Here is a 17,890-nt window from a genome sequence, read left to right as displayed (position 1 = left end):
GGGTGAACAACGAACTGTTGGATTCTGTTTGGTTTTGAGGACTTTGAGGGAAAGTGGGAAGAAATGAGAATGAGCAATTTAAGGCTAATCGTGGTCTTTTTGTTTGAGAGGAGGTGACCAATGAATGATCTTCTTCAAATGGCAATGTGATCACAGCAAGAAATATATTTTTCAATAAAAAGGCGTTGCGAGACAACATCAGAACTGGCAAACATCACACCCAAATACCCAATAATCCCTTATTCACGAATCATCTCGGATTTCACCTACTACTTTCATTATCATAATCTCTCTCGCACATCCACCTTTCACCAAAGAAACTCCGACAAAAAATTCTACGGACACACACGCATGATGATGACCCTCTTCCACACGAGAAACGTTTCACGAAGGATGATTGTTCCTCTCGTATTCTCGATATTTTGTTGTATCCTACACGTGTTTTTGATGAGCAATGTGTTGGGTAGTAGTTGTAGTACATTATCATCACCGACATTAATGATCCAAAGAAAGGCTCTTTCGGATCCCATCTTGAAAGTCTGTAAATCTGAAATTCCGAATCAAATCAAGAGTATGATTGAGAACTTTCCAGCCACTTTTGCAGTTCGGGTCGTGATGAATCAAACCATGGAATTATTCGACTACAATTCTGATCCGTTTTTTCAACCAGCTTCTAATAACAAATTATTGACCACTATTGCAGCTTTGAACCAATTAGGAAGCAAATTTAGATTTCAGACCACCTTTTATTATGACTACAAGCAGAAGAGCGTTGTGGTACGGCCAATGGGAGATCCAACTCTCACTTTTGAAAAATTGAAGATTGAAATTAAGGGTGTCCTTCAACAATTGAATACTGAGAGTGTGGAACAAATCATTGTTGACAATAGCTTTTTTAATCCAATTCCGTTCACCAATGATGGTGATTTTAATTTTCCTTCCAGCTGGGAATGGGGCAATATGCAATATACATTTAGTGCTCTACCAAGCTCGTGCTCTTTGGAACACAATATATTTAATTTTAATGTGAAGGCTGGTACGAAGGTTGGAGATGCATTGATTGCCACCATTGATGACAAGACTTTTGAATTTGCAATTCCAATTCTTCAATTTGATACCACTTTTACGAGAACTATGAACTGTAGTGGTGGAAATAACAACAAACAGCAAGAGACTGTGAATGCTTTTTACAGACCTCTTGATAGAAAAGTCATTGTGCGAGGCCAACTTTGCACATCAAGCATTTCTCCACAAAGCTTGACGATCTTGGATCCTGATGAATTTTTCGTACAAGCAGTGAAATTTATTTCCAACAAACCTGTCACTCTGACGTATCTCAGCGATGAACAACGAGCCAACATGTTTTCATTCAGCAAAGACACTATTTATTCGGATAATATTTTAAGAATTATGAACACAACACTTCAAGAAAGTGACAATACCTATGCTGAGCTCTTTTTAAGACAAATAGGTGCATTTCTTAAGCCCAGTGACAGCTTGACCCCATTCCCATCCATCACACAACGAGGCATTCAAATGGTCAAGAATATTCTCACAAGTGCACCATACAATCTCTCACCTAATACATTTTTCCAAGATGATGGAAGTGGCCTTTCTCGTCACAACCTCGTCTCTGCGAGAAGCTTAGTGGATGCACTAGTTGGTGTCTATTACAAGGGTGCAGGTGGTGTTGGTGGAGAGGTTTACAAATCCTTGCTTCCTCTTGGAGGCGTTTCTGGAACATTGAAAAATCGTTTCAAAAACTTTCCAGGAATTGTTTCTGCAAAAACTGGTTCGTTGGATGGAGTTAGCTCATTGAGTGGCTATATTCGAAATGAGAGATTTAAAGATCCAATAATTTTCTCAATTATTGTGAATCAGTGTCCATTAAGTGCGTCACAAATGCATCAAATCATTGATTCGATTGTAATACTTTATGCATTTATGAATCCAGATTGTTAGAACACCTAGATGACCGTTGTAATTTCATTTATTGACATCACAGTATTGAGTCAGGGATCGATCGATGCTCATTGCAAAGAACACTCTAATAAGTTTGCGCACACGAAACTTTGTTCTCATGGTGTCAATTGAATCACTTGAATAACTTCTTGGGACTTTTCAAATTCACATTCACTTCAGATGTGAATAAGACGGTGGCCAAATTATTTAACTCAGGCAAGAAACTAATGATTTTGATTGAGTTTGAGGAATGGATCGCATGACTTTTGGAGATGAAACTTGTTGCTGACGAGAGAATTTGAGTGAAGCTGCCAGTCTTTCCTTTAAAACTCTGTCTTCAAGACACAAGCAAAATATTGGAAGAACAATTCGTCTATTCTTGGTCTGGCCCATCATTGTTGAAAACATGCCACCGTAATCATAGGAATGTTCTTCCTCGTTTTCACCAAAAAACATTTGACCTTCTTCGCTTGTGTATGCAAAAATTTGTGAGTCATGATCCTCATACGCCACATTCTTCTCTGCAATCTCCACCACACATTCATCATCATTGATTTCACATACAATGCCAGTTTGTCCATGCCAAGTTGCATCAACCATATTCAAAATTGACAAATCTTCATCAACATTTACCAACACTTCATCCCTCTTCCTGATGAGCGAATGTGTGGACGAGTGTGAAATGAATCTCTTGACTGAACTCGAAGTACATTGGTGTGTGGATCTGAATTCACAACAAGCTGACAATAGGGGATTCACATTTTGTCCAGGACGTAAAATAGGTTCTTCCTCTAAATTCACATTCTCGTTTCTCTGATGAATTTGAATATTTCGATGGTGTGAAATCCTTCGACTATTCTTTTCCATTTCCATCATGTAAGGCAATGGAACTTGACACTCCATAATCATGGCATTTCGATACGCCTTTTCTTGCTCCTTTTGTATGGATCTCTTCAAAGTGGAACATGGTATTTCTTTCTTCAATGAAGGTCGAACAACACTTTGCTGTTTGTGGTATGTTGTATGAGTGATTGATTGTTGTTTTTTACCCAAGAGTGAAGGATTGGAAGGTGTTATTTTAGACGTGGACATGGATGGAAAATTGTATTTTCTTGTCGTTGTTGTTGACTGTGTTGAAGTTTGACTTGTGGTAGTAGTGGTCTGAGGTATTCTACTCGACACTCTTTTTATGAACATGGTGATATATGGTTGTTATACGATGTTGTATTTGATGGATTGAAGGCTTTAAGATTTTGATGTCTCTTTTCGGTGAATTCACTGAATGAATGGTCCCAAGTGTGAAGTTGTCTTTTTTTTCTTCAATTTGAATCAAGCACTCCGTTGAAGACATTCACTCCAAGTTTTATCCAAATGTGAAAGAGTGCATGAAATAGTCCTCACTTTGACTCAAAATTGAGAGAATGGAGTCCTTTCGTGGAGTATGAGCATTTGTGAAACCCATTTCAAAAATGGTAATATTTTGATTAGTGACTTTAAAAGAGACATACAAGGAATATTCGAAGATAAAAAAGAGTAATTTACAATTCTTCTTGTGCGCATTAGAAAAATTGCCAATGAGAACAGAATACATCCTTATAAGAAATAGAACCACCTGGTCGCAATGCCATAAAAAGGGATTCATATCACCACAAAAAGTCTCAATATTATAAGTCAACCATTTTGAGTTTTCTCTCAACCTTAGTATTTTTCCAATTATGCAAAACATTTACTTGTATACCTCTCGTGAAGTGAATTCGAAAATTCATTTCAACAACCTCAGGTTGACCAATCTTATTGAACTAAAAAACTTTGGGGAACGGAGTTGATTTTTCGAACTCCGTTGTCGGAAAAAAATGTCAAACTCTCTTTCATTCACCCTCACCATCATCCTCTTCATTGTCTCTTCTTTGTGTGTCATTTCCACCTCAGAGGCATTCCCCACCAGCACCACCACTTCCTCATCAGTCGTTACAGTCTACAGTCGTGAACATTTTGTGTTCGGAGTGGATGATCTCGAGAAAGGACTAGCAGTTGCCAAACTCTCCGATCAAATCCAAACCAATGGTTGGACTCGACTCGATATTCGCACCAATTCAGCTCATCCCGATCAAGTACAGACCTTTGCTGCGGGAATGGCAGAAGGCTTACTCTCCTATTTTCAAACTTGGCAGTTGTATCAAAATCAAGTCTATGATTGGAATTTTACAGAAACAGCGACTACTTTTATGAAACATTCATGCCGGAATGATTCTTCATTGTTGTGTAATTATGCATATCCGGAACGAATTGTTCTGTTTTTGAAACGAAATTTGGAATGGATGAGAGAGGAGGCGAAAAGAAGAAAATTTGAATTTAAATTTTGGTATCATGTGGATTTGTTGTTGGAACAATTTGATGGATTAGTACACGGGTTTATGAGAATGCAAGAATTGGATTCGAGAATTGCTGAAAATAAGAGAATGGATTGGTTTGATTTGTATGTGTTGCAATCGGCTGGAGATATGTACACTTTGGTGGATGCATTGGGTCAAATGGATTCTCACCAAGTCATCCATGCGAGAGCTAGAGCTGAAGCATTTAAGATGGGAATTCCATTGGAAGTTTTCCAATCAAGAGCTTTTAATAGAAAATACAAAGAAGATGCTCCATTTACTGAATGTAGTGCACTTATTAAGGTCACATCCTCCTCTTCACAAAAGAAATGTGATGATTTATTTGTGGGACATACCACATGGAGAAGATTTAATATTATTAACAAATTTTTCAAGAGTGTCACCATGTCACTTAAATTTGCAGCAGCTAAAACTATCACTTTGAGTTCAAGTGCAAGTTTTTTCTCAAGTAAGGAGGATTATTATGTCATGGATTCGGGAATTGTTGCATTGGAAACTTCACTTAGTACTTACAATTCAACACTCTTCTCATTGATCAAGCCAGAATCGTTGTTGTGTTGGGTGAGAAGTGTGGTGGCCTCTCGATTGGCATATACTGCAAAGGAATGGGTTGAATTGTTTTCCTTGCATAGCAGTGGTACCTAGTAAGTATTATTCTTATTATGATTGAGGTTGAGCTAGTTGGAATGATTGCAATGAACTTTCATTTTACCCTTTCATGAAATTTTTGGAATTCATTAAATATGAAATTTAATTTGGAATTAAATTTCATATTACATTGCTGCAGTAACAACCAGTGGATGGCTCTCGATATGAAGAAATTTACTCCTGGTAACTGTCAATTACAGCCAGACACTTTATGGATTATTGAGGAAATTCCAGGAGGTGCCAATGAAAAAGCTGATGTCAGCGCTGTTGTCAATTCACAAGGAGGATACTGGCCATCTTACAACATTCCCTATTTCCCAAATATTTACAACAGTTTAGGCTACAATGAAGCAAAGAAAAAGTTTGGCAATGAAATGGATTATCATTTGTGTCCTCGTGCAAAGATCTTTGCGAGGGAACAAGGAAAAATTACAAGTGATTGGAAATCTTTTGGAGCCATGTTGCAATTCAATGAGTGGCAAACAGATCCATTCAGTGAAGGAGATCCAGCAAAATCGATTGCTGCTCGTTACGATTTGAGAACTCCACAAAGTGGATTGAAGCCATCTGCATTTGGAGGTGCTGATTCAAAGTTAACTAGTTACTCGAATGTGATCAACAATCCAAAACCTGTCACTTTTGGTATTGCAGGTCCAACTCACCAAAATCAATCTGTTTTTACTTGGAAAGATCCCAAATGGAGTTCCATTCCACACTTGGGTCAACCAGAGACGTATGATTTTGGTTGGGTTGAATTGAGCTCAAAAGATGAATAAATGATAACAAAGAGAAATTTAAAATAGATGTAAGGTTGTGACAGTTTTAATGTTAACCTTCCCAAAGACAAACTCAGTTAGCTAACTTCTTGAAGGTGACATGATCCAGAACGACGTCATTCATCAATGTTAAGTTCGTCGAATCGAAAAACAATTGAAATATCGTTCGCGTCAAGACACTCAAGATTTTGCTCAGGCTTTTCTAATTTCATCTTCTCGAAATGATATTCAGCGAGTGTTTGCATCCTTAAAATTTCTGTCTCTATCAAGCCTCCAATATCATTCCTTTGATGTGCCATCTTTTTCAATTTAGTAATAAAATCAAGTTTGACCTGTTTCACTTCACTTATCAACTCCAAAGAAAGTGGCTTGGATTGTTTAATGCGTTGCTCCTCCAACAAGCTCTCAAATATGATCTCCATCAAATCAACACCTGAAATGAGTTGAGACAAAGTTTCTTTGTTGGCTCGAAATTTTTCAAATACTGAAGTCACATCCACAGTTTCATCAGGAGAAATAGATGTATTGTACATTGACGATTCGTCTTCTTGCTCCGATGATGATGCAGCATTAATATTGCAATCTTCAGCACCATCAAACATTCCATTACGATATTGAATTAATTCATTGTTGTTATCATTGGCCAATGAAAGAAAATTAGAAATGACCGTTTCATTATTTGTAGCTTGTTGTTGCAAATAAGTGAGAGCTTCAACAGCTTTGATTAATTGAGAGTGTTCATGTTGTACAAGTCGATATTTGTTTGCAAGTAATTTCAATGCACGTAAATCATCATTCATGTTGCCATATGGAGAAAGTTGTGCAAAATAATTCACTCGAACTGAACAAGCCATTACAATTGCCTTTGTTGCACAACAAGGTAGATAATTAAACAATTCATGTTTGGTGAGTTCAATAACTTCTCTAGACACTCTCAACAATTCTCTCACATTTTTCTTTGCACAATTCATTAAAATTTCCAAATGTAGCTGCTTTGCAATTAGAGATGAAACTAAAAATATTAAATTGTGTTTGTTCCGACTAGCCGTCATGATTAGATCTGTCACTGCAACAAACGTCTCCAGAATGATCATCAACTGATGGTACGTCTCTTCTGAAAGAGATTTACACGATTTGGTATTCAATTTTGATGTTTGCAGATTTTTGAACATGGATGTCATCTCCAATTCGTCAAAAATAAATGTTTCCGGATTCAATTCCTCAATAAAATATAATTCATGAAATTTTGTTTGAGAATCTAAGAGGAAAGCAGAAAAAAATTGACGATTCATAGTTGGTAATTTCATGGTATTATTAAGGTCATGGGCCTTTGTCGATGAAAACATATTAGAAAAGAGACGTTGACACTCCTTAATGTATGGTTCAAGTTTAGCCCGAACCGTCATATACATGGCCCTCGATTTAGCTTTCTCTCCATTTCCTAACATGTAATCAGCCATAAAATTCATTGCGACCAGCACACTGATTGAATCCACTTCATCATAATATTTTCCAATTATTTGCTTTCCATTCATAAATAATTGATCTGCAATTTCGTGAAGAATTCCCATTTGTTGCAAACACACGGCTTGCAAAGTTTGTAACACAGCAACATCTTTTTCCAATTCACATGATACTTGATAGGGCTGAGTTTGAAAGAAAAACTGTTCGTTGAGTTGAAAATTAAGTGCTTGCTCTAACTTGATTCGATCATACACTGGATATCCCAATGCAGTAACTTTGTAATAAATATCCAACGTTTGGATTGCTGAAAAGCGATAGTTCATTTGACGCTGTATATGAATTTCATTAGGGGAGATGATTGTACAATTTGTTTTGTTTCCGTTGTGCTGTTGGATAGGATTATTTGTTGCGGAATGGAACGATGATTGTTGATCTACTTCATGAAGACTTGAATTCTCAGTGTTGGCAATTAAAGAGCAAGGAGTATAGGGATGATAGGAATGTTGAGTCGTTTTGGAGTGGTAGTTATTACCACTTGTTGTTGTTGTTGAACCTCCTTTTGACCTCTTCCTCTGAGAAGAGTATTCATTGGCAATAAAAACAATTTCCTTGTTATATTGTGATGATGATTGAGAAGGCTTTCTTCTTCCCGATGATGATGATGATTCATAAACGCATTGATATCCTCTCCTAATACAATACTGACATGATGGTAAAGTTTTTGAACATTTCCGATGTAATTGTCTGCAAGACAAACAAGAACTTGGACTCAATGTTGGTGATGATGAAGATGATCGACTTGAATCCGAAGAAGAAGAGCTTACAATCTCAAGTGGCTGCATTTTTTGATAATCAATATGGTCTTCGAAAAAATGTCTGAAAACCAAACCATCCTCGGCGATGAAGACACTAATCACCTTCGCCATCACATCTCTATCAAAGAGGTCGCTGGTTGCCTGCATACTGCAAACAAATCTCTTTCTGCTCAAAAATCGGCACATGATAAATTGAGAGAAGAGATGGAGTCTCTAGAATGATCATCGGTCATGGAAAATGAAATTCTAGAGACTCCATCCTCCGTCAATATAGCCAATTTGTCGGAAATACAACCTAGCCCACCCAATACATACAACTCCCCAATGTTGTCGCAACTAGAGGTCTCTAATATTATTACAACCTCTGGAATCTCAGTCTTTAATACCTCAGCCATGACCGATGACCATTGCTAGAGACTCCATCTCTTCTCTCAATTTATCATGTGCCGATTTTTGAGCAGAAAGAGATTTGTTTGCAGTATGCAGGCAACCAGCGACCTCTTTGATAGAGATGTGATGGCGAAGGTGATTAGTTGTTTCGAAGACATAAACAACAAGAATCGTTTGGTTAATTTAGAGGAACAAATGGGTTTGTAGTCTTAGAAATTTCGGAAAAGATTAACCTAATTGCCACATTTGCAACACCAAAGCTAACTGGGGACATGTATTCACTTCATGCACCATGTGGTCCGGAAATCAATTCATTGTACACAAAATGGGACAACAGTTCCCTCAAATTCAACGCCCCTCTTGTCAGACTTCCCTCAAACCATTCCCTCTCTTTTATTCCAATGTATTGGAATGGTAATATCAAAGACGAACCTCTTCAATAATTAGGATATATAATTAAACCCAAAACTGCAAAATTTGCAACTGCTTGGGAAACATTTAGCAGTCAGCCTGGCAAACTCAACTCCGACAACATCTACACCTCACACCTACACACCCATTAGACACACTATCGTCGGACAATTGAGTACCTATAATTTGTTTATTTTTCAATAAACCCATCCCTGTATTTTTTGATAGTCAACATTCTTTAGTCGGTTAATTGTGCACACATAACCCGTTTATTATTCAATAAACTCATTCCTGAATTTTTTGATAATCAACATTCGTATAATCAATCAACAATGTTTTCCACCAATCAAAACAAATAAAATTATTGAATTCATTCAGAGAGGATTCTTTAGTTATTGAATATTATATAATAGGATCATCAAAAGCTTGATTAATAATATTAAAAATATAAATCTTGATTTTGAAAATTAAAAGAAAAAAAATGATAAATCGATTTCTACCTTCCACACGCCATCCTTCATCTGCCCACACCAAGAATGAAAAAGAAGCCTTTTGTCAAAAGTGTTTCACGAGTGGTCATTGGACCTATCAATGTACAGAGAAAAATTCAAGTCAATACACAAAAAGGCCATCCTATACTCAACGATTGGAAATGATGAGGAAAGGAATTCCTATTCCTAATGATGCGGATGATGACTTGGAAATGAAATCTAAAGAAGTTTTTGAAGACGAAGATGCCATATGGACCAATAGTGAAAGCGATAGTTATTTAAATCCGAACGGATCAGGAGGTGATTCATCGTCGAGTAGTAGCACGAGTAGTTACAGCAGCGGAAGTGATGAGGCCTCAAAAAAGAAAAAGAAGAGAAAAACAGCAAAAAAGAGAAAGAGGACATCCTCTACAACCAGCAGCAGTAGCTCATCGGAGTCATCTTCTGAGGAGGAGCCTTCAAAAGAACACAAAACAGAAAATGAAGCCTTACTTGAATACAGAAAAAGATTAAAGCAAGAATTAGAAAAACAATTACAACAACACAAGGAAGAAGAGGAAGCTGCAATGAAACAGTTATCATCATCAAATCAGCAAGCTAAAGAAACCAATCAGAGTGAAAAAGCTCACACAAAGAATGAGGACTCAACAACAGCAACCACATGGCAGACAACACAAGGTGAAAGACGATTAGGATCGTCAACATCTACTCTGCCAAGAGCCCAACAAGACACTGCATCAAGCTCTGCATCAGGCGCACCATCCACTGCGAAACGAGGTATTGAGATGGCAGCTGAACGAATGGCTCAAGAACAAAGATTTTCTCAAACTCGACGTTATGGAGGAAATAATGACAGAAAATCGTACGACAAACAATCTCTTCGGGATCTTTCTGTGAATGAGAGTCGTGAAGGATCGTCATCTTCTACATCATCCCAAAGATCAGCTCCACCTCCAAGGGCCTATCAATCCAACCGATATGGTCGAGTTAAAGATGACACCAAAGAGTAACATGATGTACGATGTGTGGATGGTTCGGTTCATGAAATTGAAAAGAATGAAAAAGCTCCAACAGAATTAAGAACCACTTTGGAGAACTCTAAAATTGGTATAGACAGATACACTGGCCATTTTAGCAGAAGAACCTCTACAACCATTTTATCAAGTTGCGAAGGAATCACTCAAGCGGATATTAAAAGACTCGGTAATTGGAAGAGCAACTCTGTTCCAGACAGATATCAAGCAGTCAATACAAACACAGCAACCAAAACTGCCCTCAAAATTGGTGAAAAACTGGTTGAACAAACAACTAATATTCAACCAAAACAAAAGAATCAAATTGAAAATACAGAGATTAATCCTTGCAAAATGTTTACAAACTGTATGTTTAATAATTGTACAATAAACTTTTAATTAGTCATTATTGAAAAGTTGCAACTCAGTTAAGGCCGTTCCACACTCAGTTAAGGCTGTTCCACACTCATTTCCACAGTTCCTTGTTCATCGTTTTCGTTGTGTTCCACACTATTTTTATCACAACTCGGTTTTTCTGTTCCAAACCGACTGACTTGGTCCCACTACACTCCCTTCAGAGAGTTCCAAACACAGTAAAAAATAACTAAATAGCAGCCTTTAACATAATTCTTTCGACAACTATATTGAGGCATTACAATTTTGTAAAAATTCCACATTTGGATATTAGTTGTTTTAGGCAAAATTACTTCCTCTTGGTCTCTGGTCTGATCTCAATGTATTTTCAACCCAAAACAAAAACAACCACTATTATCCTTTCGACAGTGCCATTGTCCTTTTATATTACATATTTTACAAAATATACTACAAACATTCACACACAATTATTATTGTCACTCCAATATTTACACATTCAAAAACAACATGTCCATTCTTCTCAGAACACTTTCAAAATCTCGCACTCACTCCTCCAAGCTTGTGTTTCTTCCAAAGGAGAGTGGATCCGTACTCTTGCAAAGAAACTTTTCACAAAAGCTCACTGCTCTCTATGCTCTCGATTCCGACAGTTACAGCGATGTGAATTCCTCTCTCGGAGGCAGTGGCTACTTTGGTGCTCAACGTCAACAAGGATACGATAAAAGAGAAAACACTGTTGAAGAACAATATGCAGCCAAGAAAGATTTTGAGCTTTTATTGAATATGGCTTCTGAATTTAACAAAAAACATCCATCCTTGAGATATAAGGATATATTCGCAATGATGAAGGTGAGTAGTTCTCGTTAAGGACACTCCATTATTGATTCTCACTGAAAAGAATTACTGTGAATATTATTAATGTAACTTGTTGTTGTGTCATGTGTTTATGACACAAAGGAAAAACATGAGGCAGGAGAAGCTGCTGATCTCGCCCACATCATTCACGACTTGACCACTCGTAAACCAGATGATGTTTTGAAGGACAGTTATGTCGCAGGCGTTGATGTGCAAACGAAAGGTATTTCTCAGTTCACTGATCAAAGAAAAGGACAATCAGGAAGAACAACAGGAAAGGTTCCCGAAGAGAAGAATCCTCAAAGTGTCGTCGTTCCAGCCAAGGAAGAACGCAAGGCCAGTGATGAAAATTATCCTTATGTGGCCGATTTGACTTATGAACTTTAAGCAAATCCTCAAAATAATTTCTTATTAATTGTTCATATCAACACACTTTCGTGCTGACATGTCATCCGTTTATTAGTAGAGTGTATTCTTTCAATCTGACAGGTCATAAATTGACACAGATGTTCTTTTCGCGAATGATCATTAAATCATTGTGATACTATGATGCTGATATTCTTTTTCCATGCCCATGTTGTGTTGCGGTGGTATTGCCACAGATCCAAAATTTCTCTTTAGTGAATACTATTTTGCAAATATAATGGATTCACCTCTCCTTGCATGATCAGCGATAATAACGTTTCCTCTGTGGTGTAGGTGTGTTTTTTTCGAAGAGTCTCCATGTCACTCTCTGGAGTAATGTATAAAAATTCATAAATCGTGTGGTTACTGATATAACCATTGACACAATGAGGACATGTGTCAGCCTTATTCTTGGAAGGTTCTGGTGGCATGCAAACAACTGGAACTTCTTTTCTTCGATTAACCTTCTCAGTTGTGACTACTCTGTACATGGTCAATAATTTCAGTGCTCTATTATCAGTTTTTCCATAAATGACCATTCGTTGCTTACAGTGAGGACAAAGTATAGGAACACGTTTCACTCCTAAAATACATTTAAAAGCTCTGAATTGTGTTTTTAAATCAATGTTCATGGATCTCAATCTCTCCAGCAAGTCAATCGGTGATGAGGCATGTCCCGTACTAATCACTTGAACACCGCTGAGAGCAATAGAAGTGGCAGTTTCGAAATCTACTTTATGTCTCAACTCTCCAAAATAAATAATATCTGGATCATGTTTTAAGAGATTGTTGGCTGTCTCAGCAAGAGATCGCTGTTTTCCTTGAATCTCTTGAAACATGTCAATTTGACACACATTAAATAAACCATGAGTCTGTAAATTCACTTCCACAGGATATTCGAGAGAATAAATGGCCAGTGCTTTTTCTGCAGACATTTGACAAAGAATTCCTCTCACAATTGTGGATTTTCCTGTTGTGAATGTCAACATCAATGCCATTTAGATATAAATTTAACACCATTTCAGAGTGCATTACCACTCAAATTTTTCATAATACCAAATCATGCACACATTACCTACCTGATCCAGTTGGTCCCACGATGCAAACATGTCCCCCTTGACCTTTTTTACTTCCAAATACCTTACTAATATCTGGAGGATCTCCTTTTGGTTGTTCCACTAACTCACTTCTTGGCACGAGTGGTTTTGTACTTGTGTAAACTCTTTCATTTTCTCTCGAAAATAGAGTTGCTTTTACATCTGTATCTGGAAATCCTATTTTCCACTTATTTTGCTTTCGATTTAACTCTTCAGCATGACTCATCGTTTGATAGGACGACTGGAAGGATTTTGAAAAACTCTCAGATGATTTTCTATTTTGTGGATTTTTCATGGCATGAAAGAGAGCCTTCACAGGTAAAATTATATTTTCATCATTCACATCATCAGCACTGAGAGATTGTTGATTTACGAAATTTTCAACGGCGTTCTCACGATTATTTGCTTCAAAATTAATCCACTGATTATTATTTTGTTTCAATTCTTCATTCATGATTGGTTCTTGATCCTTCGTGCGTAAGGATGATGAAAATTGTTTCCTCTTCTTATCCTGCTCTTCATCACGATCTTTGTTTGGGGCTTCGGAATGAGCCTTTACATTCGTGAAGGAATCTTGAACTTTGAACACATTCGGCATCAAGTGCCTCAAAATAGTTGAAACTCTTGACCGTTTCATCTCTTCATTGGAGGAACCAACCATTGATTGAGCCGAAGATGATGATGAAGGTGTTGTTATGTTGTTGTTATTGTCCTCCGATTGGTCTTGTCTTTTCCCAGCCCATTTCCGTTTCATCATTTTTTCATTTTTATAATCTCAAGTTCCACCTGAATCACTGAATAACAATTGCATGGTTTAATTAATCATCATTAATTGTTTAAAAACAATTCAAATGGTGATGGAATGGCCGTATTCTTTGTATAATTCATGAACTCAACAAAATATCAAAAACTTCTGTCTCAACCACTTCAACGTTCAACATTTTATTGAACCAACAAAAAAAACAACAATAAAAAAAATGGGTCGAAACAAACAAACCAAATCCGATAAAAAGTATAAGAAGAACAAAAAGTTGGTGAAGGCCAAGATCAAGACTCAACGAATTGCACACGAAAAGAAAGTGAGGGAGGTGATTAAGAATGAAAAATTGAAGAAGGAGGATCTTTCCGATTCCGAGAAGGAGGAAGAACAATTGGAACAACATTATTTGAAGGCCGTGAATAAGAAGAAGCCTTCTTCATCATCATCATCGGATAACAAACAAGCCTCAAATAGTAATAGTGGGTACGTACAAAGAGTAGAGAGAAATAAGTTTGGTTTATATTTTCATGGATTTGTACTTTTTGCAAAACACTTGATGAATCATCATTCCTTCAATATACATAACCATACTATATTCATGCATCACCTTATTATAGAACCATCACAAAAGAAGAAATTGCAGCCTTTTTTGAAAAGTTAAAGGCTGAAGGAGGTAAAACTACCAAAGACGAGGAAGAAGAAATCCAACAATTAATTTCTGGAGTGGACGAAGACGATGATGAGGAAGTCTTTGATGGTGGAGAGCGAGAAGACAATGATGAAGAAAATATTCCAGCAGACCAAGAGGAAGACGAACAAGATGAAGCCTATTTCCAAAGAATTACTGAAGAAATTGAAGAAGAGGATCAAAAACAAGCAAAAGAGTTTGGTTCTCGAATCAAAGTTACAAAAGCTCTCATTGCACGATGGGTGAAGAAGATTAAATCTAGCAATGCAGTTCAACCATTGTACCATTTGGTGTTATGTTTCCGATCGGGATTGAAGAAGGAATCATCTTCAGATGAAAAGAAAAAGAAGAAGGATGAACCTGAAATTCCATATGTGATTCCTGATGCAGCCACATTTGCAAGAGTGACAATGGCTTGTGTCAAATGTTTGGGAGATTTGGCCACAATATTGACCAAATATGAACATGGATCGTAAGTAGACGAAATGCTAATTTTTAATCGTGATTTTCTTGACTAATTTCTTTCATTCATTCTCACACACGTATCAATATTGGTCAAAATGTATCATCATTTCATATGCAATAGAAATAAGATGCCTGCAAAATACTCTGGTTGGAAACAAGTGAAATTGGCTCTCTCGACATTTATTAATGCATTTTACACATTAATGGAAAGCAGCGTGGATGAAAAGCTTTTGATTTATATTTTGCATTATTTTACACGACTTGTTCCATTTTATGGCTTATTTGAGGCACACCCAAAGAAAATTTTGCGAATTATGCTCAATTTATTAGGTCACACGAATGAGGACGTGAGAGTGAGAGCCTTCTTAATTATCAATTCGATGGCTGTCATTTATCCATATCCATTCCTCGAATTGTGTATTAAGGGAGTTTATTATACACTCTTGAGAAATTCCAAAGGTTACAATCCATCGACATTCCAACAAATTGACTTTTTAAAGAATTGTCTCGTAGAGTTGGCCTCTATCAATTTTAATAGTATCTTCCAACATGCTTTCATTTATATTCGAGAACTTTCCATCACAGTGAGAAGAGCCATGGATACAACGGTACAAAATGGTTATGCATTGTGCTATAATTGGAAGTTCTTCCATTGTTTGGATGCATGGGCAAAGGTGGTTTGTGCCTACTTCAAACAAGAAAAGATTGGTGAATTGCTGTATCCAATCACTCAAATCGCAATGGCAGCTCTTAGTCTCAGCAACTCGGCCAAGCATTATCCATTCAAGGTCAAACTATTGACCATGTTGAACAGCTTGTCTCGAGAGTGTGATAGAACCTTTATTCCAATTTCTCAATTTATTTTTGAAATTCTTCAATTGAAGCAAGCGACAGAGACACCTAAACAGAATCAAAAACCTCAACCATTATATTTTGAATTTAAACTGAAAGCCATGCCTGAAGAACTCAAATCTAGGGAATTCCATCAAAGAATCATTGACGATTGTTGCTTTTTACTTTTAGACCATTTGGCTACACATAGCAAATCTGTTGCCTTTCCAGAACTTTCATATCCAATAACCAGTTTTTTGAAAAAGTATGTCAAGAATCACAGCGAGACTTTGCACTTTGGTATTGCCAAACAAATTACCAATCTTGTGAAGCATGTCAATGACAATATAATTTTTGTGAATGAAGCCAAATCGAAAATATCATTCACACCTCTCGACTTTGACAAGGCCAATCAATTCTTACACGGCACAGAAACACCTCTCGAGAAATACTATGCCACCGAAAAGAAGAGACAAGACAGAGAATTATTGGAGAGAGTTGCATCCAAATTGGACGAGAAGGTCACCTTCGAAGAGGAGGATGAAGAAGAGTCAGCTCTCAAAGAAATTGAGGAAACCAAATTGAAGAGAAAGAGGTCCACTGCACTTGAGGAAGAAGAAAACTCTGCAGCACAATCTGAGGAAAAAGAAACTAAAAAGAAGAAAAAGTCCACAACCTCCAAGACCACATCGAAACAGGACACTCTTAAAGAATTGGATTTGGACAATTTTTAATGTGAATAGCGTTGGTTGTTGTGATATGACAGTAAATAATAAATTTATATATTATTTTAAATAATTAACACCACCTATGTTACATGCATTGAGCGCATTAATCTTTTAACAATTCCAATACATCATCAACAAATTCCTTCTCTGGATTGTCTCTGCATTTCTTGGCCAATTTAAGAGCATCGGTGAAAGCCTTTACCACGTTGGTGCCATCAGCTGCTGAAACATAATACAACGGAAGTTCTCTCTTGGTTGCGAAATTGAAAGTTGTTTTTGTCACATCCATATTTACTAGGATTTATGGTAATGCCATTAGTAATGTTTGAATGGATTGAGGTAAAGAAAAAAAATTAATAATTAATTTCATTCCGTTAAGACAAAATAATTTGAATTAATAAGCAACATTTCCACTAATACTTACAATCAATCTTATTGCACACCACAATAGCTGGAATACCCTTTCTATATGTTTGCAACTCGTTGTACCACTTTTCTAAATTTTTGTAAGTGATTTGTCGGTCATCAAAAACAAGAATACAAGCATGTGCTTGATGATAATACGAAGGATGTACATTATTGAATCTCTCTTGACCAGCAGTGTCCTTTGAAAATATGGTGTGTCAATATTTAACTTAAATTTAAGTCCCTATTGATAATCTAGAACACATACCCAAAATTCAACATCACAATCCTCTCCATCTATTTTTGCTCTATAAGGAAATATATTCAACGCAAATGTTGATTGTTGTTGTTCCCGATAACCATCAATTAAAAATCTTTCAACAAGCTGCAGATCATTGTATTCCGATCGAATGGAAGCGTTTATGGGAGTTATTGTTATTGGACATTTTCAAATATCACCTCGATGAACAATTTCTCAATTCAGTTTGAGCACATACTTTAGACTTTCCGACAGCAGAGTCTCCTAACAAAATGACTTTCACGACCTTCGAGGAGTTGGACATTTTTTCTTATTGGAAATTTGTAATTATTTTGTATTTCAGTGGAGGGAAATGATATCCAAGAGCAAAATTATCGGGAGACGGAATTGAACCGTCGACCTTTGGATCTGGAGTCCAACGCTCTCCCTCTACTAAGCTATCCCGATCAAAATTAGACTGACTAGGTGATTGCTTTTCTTGGGCTACTGCTGTCAAACCCCAATCCGATTTCCAATGAGTAAAAAAGAATGCATTACTTGGACAACTATCCCAACAAAGCAAAATTTCGAGAGGAGGATTTGAACCGCTCTCCCATACTGAGCTATCTCGAACAAAACGTGTCTTTTCACTGGAATGTTCAGAAAGCAATCAACGAACT

The 17,890-nt window shown here is 36.9% G+C and overlaps 9 protein-coding genes across 9 annotated transcripts; 5 read left to right on the top strand and 4 right to left on the bottom strand.

Annotated features, from left to right (window-relative positions):
• Window positions 1–393: 393 nt before the first annotated feature.
• Window positions 394–1,962, top strand: FDP41_012468 (uncharacterized protein; the record flags this gene model as incomplete). Its single annotated transcript, XM_044702991.1, has 1 exon — window positions 394–1,962. One exon carries the CDS (start codon window positions 394–396, stop codon window positions 1,960–1,962), a length of 1,569 nt encoding a protein of 522 aa, XP_044566524.1.
• Window positions 1,963–2,169: 207 nt separating this feature from the next.
• On the bottom strand, window positions 2,170–3,159 carry FDP41_012467 (uncharacterized protein; the record flags this gene model as incomplete). The annotated part of the gene is made up of 1 exon (XM_044702990.1): window positions 2,170–3,159. One exon carries the CDS (start codon window positions 3,157–3,159, stop codon window positions 2,170–2,172), a length of 990 nt encoding a protein of 329 aa, XP_044566523.1.
• A 656-nt stretch (window positions 3,160–3,815) lies between these two features.
• Window positions 3,816–5,779, top strand: FDP41_012466 (uncharacterized protein; the record flags this gene model as incomplete). Its single annotated transcript, XM_044702989.1, has 2 exons — window positions 3,816–4,999; window positions 5,143–5,779. The coding sequence occupies 2 exons, from the start codon at window positions 3,816–3,818 to the stop codon at window positions 5,777–5,779; spliced, it is 1,821 nt and encodes a 606-aa protein (XP_044566522.1).
• A 116-nt stretch (window positions 5,780–5,895) lies between these two features.
• Window positions 5,896–8,085, bottom strand: FDP41_012465 (uncharacterized protein; the record flags this gene model as incomplete). Its single annotated transcript, XM_044702988.1, has 1 exon — window positions 5,896–8,085. One exon carries the CDS (start codon window positions 8,083–8,085, stop codon window positions 5,896–5,898), a length of 2,190 nt encoding a protein of 729 aa, XP_044566521.1.
• A 1,255-nt stretch (window positions 8,086–9,340) lies between these two features.
• Window positions 9,341–10,360, top strand: FDP41_012464 (uncharacterized protein; the record flags this gene model as incomplete). Its single annotated transcript, XM_044702987.1, has 1 exon — window positions 9,341–10,360. The coding sequence occupies one exon, from the start codon at window positions 9,341–9,343 to the stop codon at window positions 10,358–10,360; it is 1,020 nt and encodes a 339-aa protein (XP_044566520.1).
• An 885-nt stretch (window positions 10,361–11,245) lies between these two features.
• FDP41_012463 (uncharacterized protein) lies at window positions 11,246–11,980 on the top strand (the record flags this gene model as incomplete). The annotated part of the gene is made up of 2 exons (XM_044702986.1): window positions 11,246–11,587; window positions 11,696–11,980. 2 exons carry the CDS (start codon window positions 11,246–11,248, stop codon window positions 11,978–11,980), a joined length of 627 nt encoding a protein of 208 aa, XP_044566519.1.
• Window positions 11,981–12,210: 230 nt separating this feature from the next.
• On the bottom strand, window positions 12,211–13,852 carry FDP41_012462 (uncharacterized protein; the record flags this gene model as incomplete). Its single annotated transcript, XM_044702985.1, has 2 exons — window positions 12,211–12,968; window positions 13,078–13,852. The coding sequence occupies 2 exons, from the start codon at window positions 13,850–13,852 to the stop codon at window positions 12,211–12,213; spliced, it is 1,533 nt and encodes a 510-aa protein (XP_044566518.1).
• Window positions 13,853–14,072: 220 nt separating this feature from the next.
• On the top strand, window positions 14,073–16,573 carry FDP41_012461 (uncharacterized protein; the record flags this gene model as incomplete). The annotated part of the gene is made up of 3 exons (XM_044702984.1): window positions 14,073–14,338; window positions 14,473–15,015; window positions 15,130–16,573. 3 exons carry the CDS (start codon window positions 14,073–14,075, stop codon window positions 16,571–16,573), a joined length of 2,253 nt encoding a protein of 750 aa, XP_044566517.1.
• A 97-nt stretch (window positions 16,574–16,670) lies between these two features.
• On the bottom strand, window positions 16,671–17,535 carry FDP41_012460 (uncharacterized protein; the record flags this gene model as incomplete). The annotated part of the gene is made up of 4 exons (XM_044702983.1): window positions 16,671–16,861; window positions 16,992–17,172; window positions 17,241–17,357; window positions 17,470–17,535. 4 exons carry the CDS (start codon window positions 17,533–17,535, stop codon window positions 16,671–16,673), a joined length of 555 nt encoding a protein of 184 aa, XP_044566516.1.
• Between the last annotated feature and the right edge of the window lie 355 nt (window positions 17,536–17,890).

This window comes from Naegleria fowleri (genome assembly GCF_008403515.1).
Source record: "Naegleria fowleri strain ATCC 30894 chromosome Unknown tig13, whole genome shotgun sequence".
NCBI lineage: Eukaryota > Heterolobosea > Eutetramitea > Acrasida > Naegleriidae > Naegleria > Naegleria fowleri.
Note: the sequence above shows the minus strand (reverse complement) of the source record. Positions and strands in the feature narration are given on the sequence as shown.